This window comes from Gavia stellata, chromosome 12 (assembly GCF_030936135.1).
Source record: "Gavia stellata isolate bGavSte3 chromosome 12, bGavSte3.hap2, whole genome shotgun sequence".
Lineage (NCBI taxonomy): Eukaryota > Metazoa > Chordata > Aves > Gaviiformes > Gaviidae > Gavia > Gavia stellata.
The window spans coordinates 11,733,731-11,749,578 of NC_082605.1; the positions used below are offsets into that span (position 1 = coordinate 11,733,731).

General features: G+C 49.9%; 1 protein-coding gene across 1 annotated transcript in view; it reads left to right on the plus strand.

Moving 5' to 3' along the window:
* The first annotated feature begins 519 nt into the window (after window positions 1-519).
* The window catches only part of NCKIPSD (NCK interacting protein with SH3 domain), a 54,364-nt gene continuing 39,035 nt past the window's right edge, over window positions 520-15,848 (plus strand). The window contains exon 1 of the mRNA XM_059823301.1: window positions 520-690. Coding sequence (XP_059679284.1) covers window positions 520-690 — 171 coding nt within the window. The remainder of the gene's footprint in view (window positions 691-15,848) is intronic.

Sequence of the window (15,848 nt, forward strand, 5' to 3'; positions counted from 1 at the left end):
CCGGTGCAAGGGCGGGCGATGGGCAAGAGGTGGGAGCAGCGACCCGGCTCCGGCCGAGCCCCAGGGGCCGGCAGCGACCCAGGCAAAGCCGTGGCGGGGGAGGGACGCCACGACACGAGCCGGCCGGCGCCGCGGAGCCGCCAGCGCTGCCCGGATGCTGCCGACGGCCCGGCCCCGGCGCTCCCGTGCCCGGGGGGTCCGGCCGCCTTCCCCCCGCAGGGCCGGGCCTGCGCGGGACTCGGCCGCTGCCGCCCCCGGCGGCGCTCCGCGAGCCGCTGGCGCCCCCTGCCGCGCGGCAGCCGCGCGCCCTGGCGGCGGCGGGGCGGGGCCGCGCACCCGGGACGGCCGGAGGCGGCGGGCGCGGCGCCGCCGCGCCGCCAGGGGGCGGTACGGTGCGGTGCTTGGCGGGGGCGTGGCGGCGGCGGTGACGGGCGGGGGCGTGGCGGCGGCGGGGGCGTGGCGTGGTGTGGCGGGCCGAGCCGGGCCGCGGCGGTCGGAGGTGCCGGTGCCGCCGTCGCCATGTACCGGGCTCTGTACAGCTTCCGCTCGGCCGAGCCCAACTCGCTGCCCTTCGCCGCCGGGGAGACCTTCCTGCTGCTGGAGCGCAGCAACCAGCACTGGTGGCTCGTCACCCGCGCCGGCTCCGGCGAGACGGGCTACGCGCCGGCCTCCTACCTCCAGCGGCTGCAGGTGGGCCGGGCCGGGCGGGCCGCGGGGCCTAGGCCCGGCAGGGTGCGGGCTGGCGGGGGAGGCGGCTGTGCCGGCCAGCGTGTGCACCGCTGAGGGCTGGGGGTCCCGGGGGTGGGCACCTCTGCCCCCCTAAGTCCCGTGGTGCAGGCAGCGGGGCTTTCCTGCTGAAGGCCGGCCCCAGTCTGGGTTTGTGCTGGGGCGGGTGGTGGAGGAGCAGCTGGGCAGTCCGGAGTGACCCAGCACGCTGCCTTGGCTGCTCACCGTCCCTTCTCTGGCGCTTCTGGGAGCCCCGGCCTTGGCCGGGACAAGTGGGGTGCGTGGTTCTTCTGGACGTGGTTACGCGCTGCAATGGACTTCAGCACATGGGAGTCTTTTGGGCCATCGTGTTCCTGCTGGGGATGGGGATCTGAGTTTAAAGGGAGGCAGGAGACATCTTCTGTGGGTGTCATGTTTGGAGAGCGAGGTCTAGGGAGCACCAGTTCGGCAGGTCAGGGACAAAATGAAAGCTCAGCAGCTTCATCCGGAGGAGATGGGCTAGGTAAGGGTCCCCTGGGTGCCCACTCGCAGGTTAGGAGCCGAGGGGCTGAAGGGCTGGCTTCACTGCCGCAGAAGTGTGAGGGAAAGACAGAAAAATACCTAGGTGATGCCCTAGGGAGAAGGTGAGGGGCATCCTCCTCCTGGGAGGATACTAACCCTGGAATCTGCAGCTAGCAGCCCCAGTTGGTGTAAGTAAGCAGCGCTTGTGTGGCCATCGCAGTTCTAGCTGTTCAGCGGTGGGGGTTTCTGCTTACACCGCACCCCAGCACCGTGAGGGCAGGGAGGGGGTGATCGTCCTCTTCCTTCCACCAACAGACCGTGACACTGGTTGCAGACCTGTACTGTCCTAGGGATTGGGAGAAGCCATGCCTGTGCCTGCAGTGACAGTAATTACAGCCAAGTCAGTGATACTGGTAATTGCAGGAAGTCCGGGCAGGCTGCTGCAGCCCGAACTGGGGTCAGAGGAGGGAGGGCACCTTTGGCTGTCACTGCTGCAGGCGTGAGCCTTGTGCCTACACAGGTGTCGTGGGAGAGAGGTTGCTTACGGCTTGTACAGTGCAGGGGTCTGTTTAGTGGAGGCTTCTGAGGGACAGCTTAGCTTCTGAGGGACAGCTTAGCTTCTGAGGGACAACTTAGCTTCTGAAATTAAAATAGACCTTTCATATAAGGCTAATTCATGGGGGTTTTATACTTCTGGGCCTCAGCAGATAGCTGTGGGAACTGCAATGCCGAAAACTCCTTGCATCAGTGAATGTGTAACTGCACACAAATGCACGTCAATGTTACAAATGGGCCTCTTAATGTCTGGCTGAAAATGGTGACAAGCCCCTTTATTTCAGTGTGCTGCTGACACTCCTTCAGATGCCATTGAATTTCTGATTAGCAGTAACTCAACCTCTAAGTGTGGGTGTGTGCTTTGCAGAACACTTCAGTGAGACAAGCGCTACCTGGGGACCGCATATGTGTGTTAGGGCAGTGCCGGGTCTCTCTGCCGCTGCTTGGTTCATGAGCCGGCCTTCCTGTGAGGCTGGGGCTCTTCCCCTGTCAGGCCATCCTGCCAGGCTACAGGGGACATCTTGTGTATCGGTAAGCCCTTAAGCTATTTACAGGAGCTATTTAGTTACAGAGCAAAGACCTTATTAAACTACTAGATTTTAAAACCCCACGGTGGCATAGCTCCAGGCTGCTGCTCATGAGTTCCCTCTCTGCAGTTCCCTGCTTCATTTGCTTGTGTGGTATGACGTCTTCTCGCTGCTGTAGGTGCGGGAGCCTTCTCCCAGGCTGCCTTCTGGAGCAGCCTTCTAGCATCTCTCCACCTCGCTCATACCAGTTTCAGAATCTTACAGGAAAAGCATTTCTTCGCTGACGTTACATTAATTTCTCAGGTTATATTTTGCTATGGCCTTAAGGTAGCTCACAGCCTGCCAGGCTGACTCCTGACTGTCCATTAGTAATGCACTAATGTTTTAGCAGCATTGCTGGTGACTTTGTGAGCGCCTTCCTCTAGTTCAGATGTAACTTTCCAAAATGCCCTTAGACCTGGTAGCAGGAAACAGAAGAGCCTTTTCTGCATATGCTCATCTTTTTTTGGCCATTGAGTTTCCGGCACCAGAACTTGCCTGATGATGCATGAGGCAGCAGGATCTAATTTGCTGCTCTGCAGTTGCAGTAATCCTCTGTGTCCGTGACTTACTTTCCGCTGTTGCATCCTGCCAGCTCCAAAGAGCTGATCTGAAGTCAGAACCCCCTTTTATTCATGGGAGAAGGCATCTGCTTGCTGAAAGCTTGGTTGAGACTGTTTGCTGAATGTCCGGGATGAGAGGGCAAACAATTTGTCACCCAGTTGCGATTTAATAAGGGCATTGAGGCTAATTAGTGACAGCAATTTGGGAGGCAATTAATGCTGCCCCAATCACAACAGAGAAAAAACACGGCTAATGATTAGTGTTAGTGTGCTTAGCAGGGAGAGAGAGTGGCCAACAGGAGTCACCATTGTAAAAGTAAGCCTGTGGCTTTGTTAGCAGTGCAGTCAGGTTCCAGGTGAGCAATAGGTTGCACAACAGTCGCAGCCAACAGCAGCACATCCCCTGAAAGTCCCTCGCAGCACGCCGCTGCGAGGATGCTCATGGGATAGGCTTGGGCTGCTGTTGCTGCTGCCATCCGCTATTAGGAGCATTAGCTTTCTTCCGAGCTCCTCTCAATTTTTCAGGTTTTTTTGCTTAGCTTTCATAGATACGGGAAATTCATGCCTTGGCTTCGCTAGAGGAAAAAATAATTCCCATTTATTATTTAAAACTTACTCTTGGCTGATGTCTTCTCATTGCAAATGTGGCAGAATTTTGTACTGAAATCCCTGTGTCTCAGTGTTGCTATTAAAAGGGGGTTAGTGTGTGTGTGTGGGGGGGCGATGACAACAAACCCATCTTAGAAACATATCATGCCTCTAAGAAACAAGTTAGGGCCAAGCCAGGGCACCAGAAGATGCAGATGATGTGCAGTTAATTTGGGTCCATTAGAAATGCCCAACTTCAGCTGACATTTCTGCTGATTTTTCTCTTCTGTAGTTCCCTTTTAGCTCCGTTGTGGTTTGTTAAGAGTCGTTTCAAGTCGAGTGCCATTCTGAGGATAGATACTGAAGCCATCAAACAGCGAGAGGGAAGGATCAGGCCACGTGCTGCTGAACAGGGGCAGCTTGTGAACCGCAAGCAGAGTGAGCTGCTTGCCGAAACACCGGCCTCACACACAGCTGAACCCTGGCTCTGCATGCCCACAGTGGAGATCTCTACTGGCAATATCGGCAGGCACAGCGGTAGCGAGCAAAGCCGTAACAAACTTGGGGGCTGACAGGTGCTGCTGCTGAGACAAGTGAAAACACATACCCAGAGCTGTGCCGGCTGGTAACAGCACATAGGGTAATTGCCTTCAGCTATTGACGGAGCAAGAGACAAATGCTAATATCTAATGCCAAGCAAATACTGCTGCAGTGAAGCTGATGGCGAGTGCCGTGCCTTCTGACTGAATGGTAAGGTGCCCGTAGGCCCGAAGTTGGTCTTTTGTCTCCAGCTGTGTGCTGATGCTTAAGCGATGTATGAGTGGCAGAAAAATGTGGGGGTTAAGTCGGAGCTTAGGGTCTCCTCTGGAGTCAGTCACTGCAGAAGGCAGGCCTTTCAAAGCTTTATATGGAGCAGTAAAAGGTTCAATTTAGAAAGCTTCCTTAGGAGCAGGAGGTTCACGTGGTGTCAGGAAGGGACAAATACCAAGTCTAGCCAATAATAAGGGTCCTTCCTTTGGATTAAATAGCCCGTATGTTGCTGTTGTTATGATGGGACATGTACTTTTGTAACAGGAGTCTGGAGTTATTCCAGCTTTGGATGAAGGTTTCGGGCTGTACCGCAGCAGCACAAGGAGCACAAAGCGAGCAGCTGTCCTGGAGTATGCCAAACCTACGGGTGACACTTGGCCTGCTGGGAAGGCTTATTTGCTCTGCTCCTGGTGGGGCACGGAGTGGGACAGGGAGCAGGGCAGGGGCTGGCCACCGTGGTTTGCTCCTGGCTGTGGGACCCACGTATGGGGGCAGCAGTCTGCGTCAGCTCTCGTCTTCGCCAGGCACCATGACCAGTCTTGCCTCATTTCCTGTCTGTGCTGACCCAGGCTGTATTCCGCATCAATGGAAGTGTTAATGCTACACACCAGGGAGGGGAATGGTAGCCATAAAATGCTGTATTGGTAAATGTCAGGGGTGCAAAAACAAGTGCGAAGTTGGAGGGGGATGTTTCTTGGTGACGTGGGAATGGTTTAGCATGCTGGCTGCTGCACGAAAGAGGCAAGTCAGCTGCTCAACTGTATTAAGCCGTTAGGAAATAGCTTTGAAATAACTATTAATAGCCTTTTCAAAATGACTTGAAATTTATTTGGAATAACTGAAAAATTGGGTTTAGATGAAATGTGGGTTTAGATTCTCTGTTCAGCTGAGGCCTTCTCTGGTTGGTAACACTTTCACATTGTACCTCTGGAGGAGCGAGAAGGGGGCTGTCTGGGTGGGAAGGTGCTTATGCTGATGGCCAAGAAGCTTTGGACTGTCTGGTGAGAACACAGACACAGCCAGAAGCATAATGGGCATTTTGAGGATGCCTTAGATTGCTATTTGACATATCTTTTTCTACTAGAATAAACAGGCATGTGATAAAAATAAGAGACCGCTTCATGCAGCCTAGCAACAACTTAAAATTCTCCTGCAGCATAAGCAAGTAACAAGTTATAGGATGAGAGGAAACGGCCTCAAGTTTTTCCAGGGGAGGTTTAGATTGGATATTAGGAAAAATTTTTTCACTGAAGGGGTTGTCAAGCATTGGAACCGGCTGGGCTGCGCAGGGAAGTGGTTGGTTGAGTCATGACCCCTCGAGGTATTTAAAAGATGCGTAGATGTGGCGCTTAGGGACGTGGTTTAGTGGTGGACTTGGCAGGGTTGGGTTTATGGTTGGGCTTGATGATCTTAAAGGTCTTTTCAAACCTAAATGATTCTATGATTCTGTGAGCGTGTAGCGGCAGGGTACAGGTAGTCCTGGCTGGACGGTCGCAGGAATGGTGTTTCACCTCCCAAGCTGCGAAGAGAAGAGAGGTTTCTGCGAAGGGGTGAAATTTGAGCTCTCTCTGTTTGCAGGAAAACCCTTCGTTCTTGTGTGCGTCATGGCATTGACACGCGATCAGGATTGGAGGCGCATTGCGTGGACTGAGGTAGCATAGGACCTGCTTTCCTTGCAGACCGGGGTGTGCCAGGGCTCAAAGCACGGGTCTAACAGCTCACAGCTGCTCCTCGAGCCTGATCCCACATCCTACACCTGGCACTGCAGTCCAGCCTTCCCCCGTGCTGCCTCTGCTCCCATCGGCCCTGCTCTGAATTAATTCGGTTCACTGGCTTGCTGGAAAACTCTTTGTATCCTGGTTGCTTTTCTGCCAGGATAGCAAATGCATTAGTTCGGTGACGGAGAAGCAGCACGTGCTGAGGCTGGTGCCAGTGTAGGACTGCTGGGGAAGCAGCGAGCTGTGGTAGCTCATGTGCTGTCAAACCTTTCATGGTAGCATGGAGACGATGGTTGTGGAGCACGGAGTTGGTTGTACAGTGTCAGTCAAAAATGATCAGATGCTCTGATAGCAAATCCCCAGTCGCTGGAAACTGAGCTTTGGCAATTGTGCTTTGCTGTATGAGTTTCTCCCTCCATCTACATAAAATGCAGCTTTAAACTCAGTGCTCCTGACCCCTGCCAGAGTTCTTCTCATTGCTCCAGAACAGAAGGTGACGATTGTGCAGACTGTTGTACAGACCATCTCCTGCGCTGGAGCTTGCATTGTTATTTGTCATCTGCTGCAGATTTGATGGCGCTTACAATGGGCGTGAGAGCTTCATCGCAATACTTGCACAGATCCTGAATAAGCCCTTAGGCTAAAAATAAAGTTTTATTTTGGAGAATAAGCAGCTGGTAGTGCTTTGCAGCTGAGGCTGTGTTTCTTGACACATGCAAGAAACTGAAAGAATGAAGCGTTTTTCTCTGGGCTGTCGCAATAACAGGGATGCTATCATGTCAGAGCTGCTAATGCTTTGAGATGAAGTTTTATTCTTGAGACAATTACACAGTCAAGGGAATTATAACCATTTCTAATTACTGTAGCTAAAGATTTGACATTTTAGCCAGAAGTTCTTCAATCTTTCACAGTTCAGAATTATTAAAGTAGAAATATGCTAATGATCTTTAGCCTCTATTTTTGCTTGGCTGTGAAGATACATTCTTCTCACTTTTACTCTGATTAAAAAGAATTAGGCTTTTTGATATCAGATAAAATTTGCCTTTGTGACCTGGATGCCCATCAGCAATATTGGAGGTCTGGGCTTATCGCTCCTGCAGCTGTGTAATGGCTGAGCATGGGTGGAGTGGCACTGGTGGATGTTTGGGTGGTCCTGCTGGGTTTGCTTTGGGCTGGAAGTGTTAAGCCTGTTTCAGGGTTGAACAATATGAAGGCTGTCTTGGTCAGAAGTGAGCATGCAGTAGGGAGATGTCTGAGAGTCCATGTCTGCTCTTGTATCATGTGGCTGTGGCTCTGTTCGTCTTGGAGGAAGGGCAAGGTGAGGGGGCAGACTAGCAAGAAGAAATGTGCAATTTTCTTTTAGGCCTTCGGAGAGGCGCTTGCCCAGAGCCAACAGACACAGCCTGTTTTTCAGCTTCCCCGCGGGATTGCAGAGTCTGCCAGGTCACTTGCACCCCTGCTTTCTAGTGCTGGTCTTGCCGTAAGCATTTCACTGTGTTGCACAAGTGATCACCTGCTGTTATATTGCAATTTTGCTGATCAAATCTGTGATTTTTTTTTTGGGGGGGGGGCTGCCTGCTGTGTGGTTTTTTAATGCTTTTCATCAGGAGAGGATGGCTAGACTTCCTTCCCTGGTTTACATCTGGAAGATGATCAGCTTCTCATTGCAAAAGGAAGAACTGCCAGTTTTGAACTAGGAGCATCTGTTCAAAATAGCTGGCAAGGTGCTGACGCTGGAGGACAGCAAACACTGACACCCTTCCTCTCATCCCATTTGCAGGAAAAAGTCTTTAGTAATGACTAAGTTGTGTATATTCATTGAGTGAGCTGCTTCTGTGATTAACATATGGGAATCTGGATTCTGTTCAAATCTGCCCCCAGCTCGCTATGGGACTCCGTGCAAGTGGCTTTCTTTGCCAGACCTTGCTCCCCTGCCTCTAAGTGAGGATACGGACAAAAGGCCACGCAGGAGGTTTGTGGCTCAGCTGAATTTCTCATTAATGTTGAAATGTAGTTGACACAAATTTAAGCTGATCAACACTGCTGTCAGCCCACGGGAAAGTGAGTTGTTGATGACTGCCCAGCAGTGGTACATCTCTCTAAAATACCAGTGCTAACCTCAAGTCAAGCTGGTGGATGTGCTAGACAACAGGTCTGCTGAACGGTGTCCCACCTTCAGCCATTGCTGTCTTCTGATGTTTCAGAAGATCAGTCTTGTGCTGTCCTTGCCTTGAGCAGGACACCGACAGCTCAGCCTCGGCTGCGCTTTCTGAGCTGAAGGGGATTAGCAGATATCTTCAAACATGAAGTTTGAATATCTCTGGGCTTGTTGAGCTGTGCTTGGAATTGAGCACCTCTTCTCATGATCCCACTCTTGCATGTCCTTCCAGGATTGCCAGCATCCCATCAGGTGAACTCTTAGTAGAAAAAAAACAGGAGGAGAGATTTGTATTGAAACCAATAAACCAGAAAGTTCATGGAAATTGATTTTCTTGTGATTGTTGCTCTGTGTGAAGTACAGAAGAAGCAAGACACTGAAGAGCAGGGAGAAGGAGTTCATATTGCTTGTCCTTGGAGAAAATGTGCTGGTGTTAGTGATGATGGGAAAACAACAGGAAGGACTCTCCTTGCAAGAAAAGAGCAACCTCCATGCTTGGAGCAGGCTGTACACTAGGAGAGGCTTTGACAAAAGCAGACTATATCATGGTCACTGGCTGACCTGAGAAGATCCCTTGCAAGTTCTGGGGCATATTAATGCCTGTGGGGAAAGTCAAATCCCATGGTGTAAAATGGGTATTTACATCTGTCGGTGGCTGAAACATGGAAAACAGCTGAACCTGTCTGTTCAGGTCATTGTTAGGAGAGCTCTGGTTCTGGAACAGAGGCAGCCTTCTCTTTTTCTTCCCTTAGTTGTATAGCTCAGATGCATATAAAAACAAACAGAATTTTTAAGAGCATCCCAGCTTCACTCCCTCATGAAGGATTTAAACTTTGTCATTCCCAGCCAGGATTATGTATTCAGTGTATGAGCTGTCAGTCTGGGTGCTGGAAAAAGGATAAATTCCAGGAGGGGTTTATAAGGAGGGAAGGACAAGCAGCCTTAGTGTGCAACTATAGCACTGGAGAGTCTGCAAGAAAATTAGACTTCACAGTTGCTGGTATCCTACGTGGTCAATGCTATAACCAAAATTTTACAAGCCACAGGTTCTAATAGAGCTCTGTGTGCAGAGATTTTTAAATTAAAATGCATGTGCACTGCATTTGTTCCAGAGAGAAAACCTTAAATTGAGGCTTTCTTCTTGGCTGTGGCAGTAACAGTTGGTTCAATTTATTTCACTGAAGAGGCGCATTTGTATGCAGACTTGCAAGGGCTGTGAGGGCTGGAAGCGTGTGCTGTTGGACCAGGAGATCAGCCCCAGTTCACCGGCTCTCGCAGACGTGCCCCGGTTTTTCACGTCTGATCTCTTTCTAATGGTGTGCCGCCTGGTGCCTTGCCAAGGAGGACGGGGCAGGGCTCCCTTTGCCGCTTGCTGCCTGCACCGGGTGGTGTTCGGTGATGAGTAAACATGGTGGAGATTGCTGCAGTGCCATCGGGGAGAGATGCTGGTCCGGCTGGGTTGGTGACATGCTGCTGCTCAGGCTTGCTGGTGCTGCCTTTGCTGAGGCTGTGCATGCAGACTGCAGTGCTGATGGATGCTAACCTCTGACAGGGAAGGAGGTCCCATTTCCAGGGCTGGCCTGGTGAGTGGAGATGACAAAGCTGTGTCACAAGGCCCCGGAGAAATAATTGAGCTCACTGCTGGGGCTGCTCCTGAGTGCTCCTGCTAATGGGGCACAAGAATCAGTTTGGTCCCTGTCTGCCACAGCACAGCTGGCCCTATGGGAGGACCCCAGTTGGTGCTTTCTCCACGAGTTGGCCTCTGGAGCTGCAAAATGCTTGTTGCATTTAGAGGAAAAATTCTCATTTGAAATGACAGTCCATTTAGGTCCCCTGGAAATTCTTTCTGTGGACCCTGTGGACTCTGGTCTTGAGTTGCAATAGGAATTGTGGTGGGTCCTGGTCCTGCTTCTGGAGGAGCATCACTTTGCTTTCCTGGCCAGTGGCTCAGAAATAAAGTTTTGACCTTTACTTGTCAAGCCTAATTTGTCTTGATTTTTATCACATGGTAAACCCTTTGATTTAAAAAAAAAAAAAAGAGTTTTGAAGTTTGTCATGTGAGAAGTGGAACACAGGACATGATTCATGGCTGCATCTGTTTCTCTCCACTCCCCTTCACCCCCCGCCCCCCATGGCTTTCTTGCCATGGGGATGTTGAGCACTATTGTGGGCAAAGCTCTGTTGACACCAACAGAGAAACAGAGCTGTCCCAAAGACAAGACCCACTGTAGCAGGAGAGGAGCGTTAGCTTCATTTCAGCTCTTCTTTGTTCACGCCCTGCCGTGCAGAGCTCACTTGGCAGAGCTGTTTGCTTCCCTTGCAAGGGAACGAAGTACTAATACTTGTCCTCTTTTAATATAACGCTTGAGCAAGAAGGGGAAGTAAAATTTTGGCAGTGTGGGCTTTTTAGAATGAGGTGGGAAGTTCATGGGTTTGTTTTTCCTGGTTATTTGTGTGCCTGTTGAAGTTGTTCAGAAGAAGTTGTCACTCCCTTCCTCCTTGGAAGCTGCTTACTTCTTGATGACCGAGTTGTGAAGCCCATGTCCTTCCTCCTGTCCGTCTGGTACAGCTGAAGGGGCAGTGTCACCCAGCTGTAAGCGTAGTGAGCCCATTCCTCAGGCTCAGACTGCCTTTTGTGCTAGTGAGATGTGCTTTTGAATAGGTGTCCATCTGTGCTGTCCTGCTGATGGGGTCCCATCTACACTGCTTCGTCCCCCTTTCCTGCTCAGGCTGCTGAGGCTGGGCTAGTGTGCATGTAGGCGGTCTGTGAGATGGTTATTTTTATGCCTGTGATCTGGAAATGCCAGCATAGGCTGATGTTTTAGTTTGTTCAGCTGCTCCAGAGGTTTAATTAAAAAAAAAAAAAAAAAAAATCAAGCTGTTGGACTATGCATGCTAGATAATTCCAGGCTGTGGATCGCTTCTTGCTAAATCACTGGTTTGAGGTTCAGATTAGATCTCTTCTAAGTAATAGCTATTAATTATTTCTTGGTTTTTTCCTAGTACAAGTGGGGATAGTGCCTTGTAGTATGGAAAACTGAGGGCAGACCCCAGCACCAAACCTTCTATTATATTGAATAAAAACAAAGGGATGAGAGAGAAGATGAGGCAAGAGCTGCAAAAATAGACACTCGCCCCCGAGGAGGAGGGGATCACCTGGAAGCTGGGTTGATGCCTTGATGAAAAGGTCTTGAATGCCTGTCCGTGGAGTTTGCGCCTGGGGCGATACCTCCGCAGCTGCTAATGTGGTTGGGGTGTTATCTCCCTTGATGGACCACACAGGCAACTTCCACCCACTCGCACGTGGAAGATGGAAATGGTGGTGGACACGTTTTCAAGGTGGAGAGCTCTCCGTCAGTCGAGTTCAGTGCGGTGTCAGTGTGCTGTGATGGTTGTACAGAGAATTGTGGCAGCTCCTGTAAAAACAGATGGCTGCCTAAAGAGATCAGGTTGAAGCTCCCCACCAAGCAGACAAATGCAAACCTCTGTGGCTTCTCAGTCTGATGTGGTGACAATTCCTTTTTGGGTAAACTCAGTGAATTCCGTGGTTTTCCACGCTGCTTGAAGATAGGTTTTTTCCCTCTCCTCCTGAGGAAAGGATGTGTGTTTGCAGGGGGATGGAGGGAGTGCCATAATTTGAACATCGAGTGTGCTGTGCCCGGATCATAAATCACACCTGAGTGACACACTAGAAGGCAGGTCCGTGGTCCCTTTCTCTCCGTGCCCAGGCTTGACTGTCCCTGCGGAATATATGGGGAGAAGCTCAAGTATCAGGGAAGCCCATGTTTTTCAGCATGTAAAAAGAATAATTGCATGAAAATCCAGTACCTCAAGTAAGAATTATGATCATAAAAATTCATTACCTACTTAATGCAGAAGCTTAGGGATTTCCCTGAGCCTGGCTGAATCAAAGTGTTTGTAGCTGAAGACTTTTTCCATTTGACATCAAAAAACCAACGTCCCTTGAAGTGCTGGGTTCTAAGTAATGGAGATTTTGTCTGCCCCAGAATCACCTTTATTGACTTAAACTGAAAAATGCATCCCCTTTAATTTGTTTTTTGAATTGATTTCATATGTCTGCCTTCCATTAGCTTGATGACAAGAGATAGCAGCAGCATTGAAATAATTGTGCAGCTTCATCAAGGGGCCTGTACAGTGTAATTCTTTACATCAGGGATGGAAAGAAACCCCTCCGGCATCTAGTTTTGGGAAGCATCATCTTGTCTGAGGTCTTGGGCTCTCTTAGAAGCATTGCCCAGTGACATGGGCTGGCATCTGAAACTTTTACAGGCATGAACATACGTGAACTGCCTGTATTCTTGAGCTCTCATTTAGAAGCTTAAGATTTCAAAATGACATCAAGCGCTGGTCACTTTAAAAGCTTTTAAGCACTATTAATATACTATTAATGACTGAGGAAAAACATCTTTCAGCAAAACCCCTGTTGGGGCAATGTTTGATGTCGTGTGACTCTTCAGATGTGGAGGACCCCCCCAAAGCTCTCATGGCTGGGCCGTGGGGAGCTACGAGTGGCGACGAGTGATCAGCCTCGACCTGGAAGAGTTTGGGGCAGGGGAAAGGGGAGGTTGGGGGGTGACAGACAGCATGCACGTGGGTTGTGCAAACCACACAGCTTGAGAGTTACTGTAGCTCCTTGCTTGCTGTCAGGCAGCTTCCACCACTTTCTCTGCCCCGTGGTGGCCTTGTGCACCGGAGGGTTCCTCCTCCGGACCCCCTTCATGGAGGGGCCACCAGCTGGGTTGGGTGGAGGTCAGCTGAGTCCTGGCCATCTCCTTTCCTGTGGGATTTGTCCCACTGGAGATGGGCTGGGAAGATTTCCTGAAATACAGCAGTTTGCTCTTGCCAACGGCGCTGAGCGAGATGGATGCTGACACGGGTGAATGTGCACATCAAAAGGTGCATGTGAGAAAGTGGACGTGAGAAATCAATACTGTAATAAGCCATGTGAGCTGGGCTGATAGTTTTGCGCATGAGAAGTGAACAGTCCAACAAATGCACTTTTTTGTTCACTGCCTCGGGAAGTGAGGAAAACAGGATTATAGCTGTTCTGCTGCCTGTAGCACAGTGTCCTAAAAGGACATTCCCCTCCTGTTCCCATTTACTCGTGTTTCTGGGGAGCCTGTGCCACTTTAAGCTGCAAAAGGAGATGGGATTGTAACTTGCAGCTAGAGCACTAGGCTATTTTTCCCCTGCAGATAGTGTGGGACACTAATGAATTGCTTTTCTTCTGTGACCCACCTTTTACCTCCTTACAGGTAAAATGTCAGCAAATCCAGTTGAACCCTTTAATCTTGTTTTAAAGTAAAAAAGCCCACTAAACAAACCCCTGGATTTGTTCTTGGACTGAATCTGGAGATAACAGCAAGTTAGCCTCATTCCCCTGATAAACATAGCTAAACTTGCAATTCTCAAGGTACTTTTGTAGGTCAATGGAAACTGTCAGTCTAAGTTCTGCAGCACAGAAAAATTGTGTGCTGTCCACTCCCACTGTCTGCCAGTCAAAAAGCATCTCAGGAGGCTGCAGGATCTTTAGTTCACAATTTTCTGGTGTTTTTTTGGCTTGTGCTCTGTGTTTACGATCACATAGTAACGGCTGCAGTTGTAAGACACTGCTATAGATACCAGTGGCATCTTCGTTTATTTTTGGGCGTGAGTTATTGTTAACTATATCATTGTCCCAATAAAGCTCGATTGCATTGCCTCCCTGAATTTGGTGAGAGTCTGGGTGCTGATTGCTTCAGCAGAAGCACCCTATTTACCAGGAATAAATGTGCTTGCAGCAGCAGCTCTCAGCTAACAAGCACATTGGCATACTTGGGTATTTTGTCTATGGCCAATTAGCATGATCTACCTCTTGACAGCGCAGCCCGCATGGAGAATTTCAGCCCCTCTGATACCCCCTCCCTTGCTGCCCTGCACCTGCACCCTCGACAGTCTTTATAAACAGCTTTGCTATAATTAGCTGGCACACCTAACTTCATGTAGTTTTTGTGTATAGCACTAATAAGCCAAAAGCATGAATAGCATCCCCTGTTCGATAGCACTACTCTGAACATGTCAAAATATATAGCTACCAAAATCCACGGTAGGGGAGCGAGGGAGATGCCTGTTTTCTTTCAGAAGGAGGTGTTCCTTCTCGCGTTAGCTTTACAATAGCCCACCTGAAAGCAAATGAGCATTTGAGGGTTATCTTTTACTCGGAGCTGGCTGTCATACTTCTTGTTTAAATCCTTTAATGAGTGTTTTGTATCCAGGTTAAAGTCATGAAGGGTGCTGGCAGCCGGAGGGAGGCTGCTGGGACTAGACATGCCGTTCTACTTGGGTGGAAGACTTGTTTGGGATTCCCATGTTGGGAACTACCTGCCCAGCACAGGGGAGCTGTGTTTTCTCCGCACTGGTGGGAGCTGGTCTGCACAGCCTGAAAATGTTGGGGAGGAGGTGGTTGGGTATCCTGCTGGGTTCTTTTATATTTCAAATACCTGTGCCTGTGACCCAGGGGGGCGGGCTGTGGACAGAAGAAAAATTAACAGTGAGATCTGTATTATGGGAACATTATATAGAAATGAGGGGTTTTTTGGGCGCCTACTTTGGAGAAATTTTCTAAGTGTGCTTGCTCTCTTGGGTCCCTGGCCTGAAACACTATTAGTGGGAGAAGTCCTCAAGGATCTTGGTGTACCTGATGTGCTTGGGAGTTGTGTGAAGGGATGACAGTAAAAGAACTGTTTGAAGTGATCCCTCTACCTTGGAATGAGCTTTGCTCCATGGGAATGTGGAGCTGCTCTCTTTGAGCAGAGGGACAGCATAAACCCAGCCTTTCTCGTTGCTGTTACTCTGCAGTTGCTTGGAGCAATTCTACTCCTGGTAACAAGTACTCAGGTTTTTCCATATAGTGGTTTGGGGGTCATTTTATTTCGGAGTAGGTCACAGATATGATCGGATGACATCACTATGATAAGCTGTGTTTTGGGTAGGATGCACAAGTAACTCGAAGAGAAATGCTCATTACAGAGGAAAGCGCTGGGTTTCCTGTATGAGTTAATGTGGTTTCTGATCCTGCCCTGTTGGCTTTCTCTTTATTTTGGGGTGTGCAGAGGGAGCTGCATCCCTTTATAACAGAAGAGGCAGTGTTTACTCCACATGCAGAGTCCAGGACACAAGAAAATGATTTTCTAGCCAGACTCTTAACTGATCCTGCAGTAAGCAAGCTGCCTTTGAGCCTTCCGATTGGAATCATCTTTCTTTGGGGAGAACTTTCCAAGGCCTCTCTCAGGTTTGCTCATGGTAATGCAAGGCGGGTTTTCATCTTTGCGGTGCCAGCTTTGCAGGAAGGAGCACCGGCTGCGCCGGGCCTGGCAGCGCTGATCCCGGTGCTGCTAAAAAGGTCCTGGGGATTTGTGTCTGGTTTACAATTTTGTGCAACTTACATCTGTCCAGGAATGAAACTAGCTGATGATTTTCCTGTGTTTGCCCCATGAGGATGGAAGCTCTTTTCCCTCTTTAGTGGCTTTAATAAAGTACATAATGGCTGTTCATACAGCGGATACCAGAAAGGTGCACTTGTTCTCTGCGTGGCAGACTCGAATCATTCATGCCCAAGCCCCCAGGTTCTGCACTCCCTCGGATGGTGACCTGTCCACCCTCC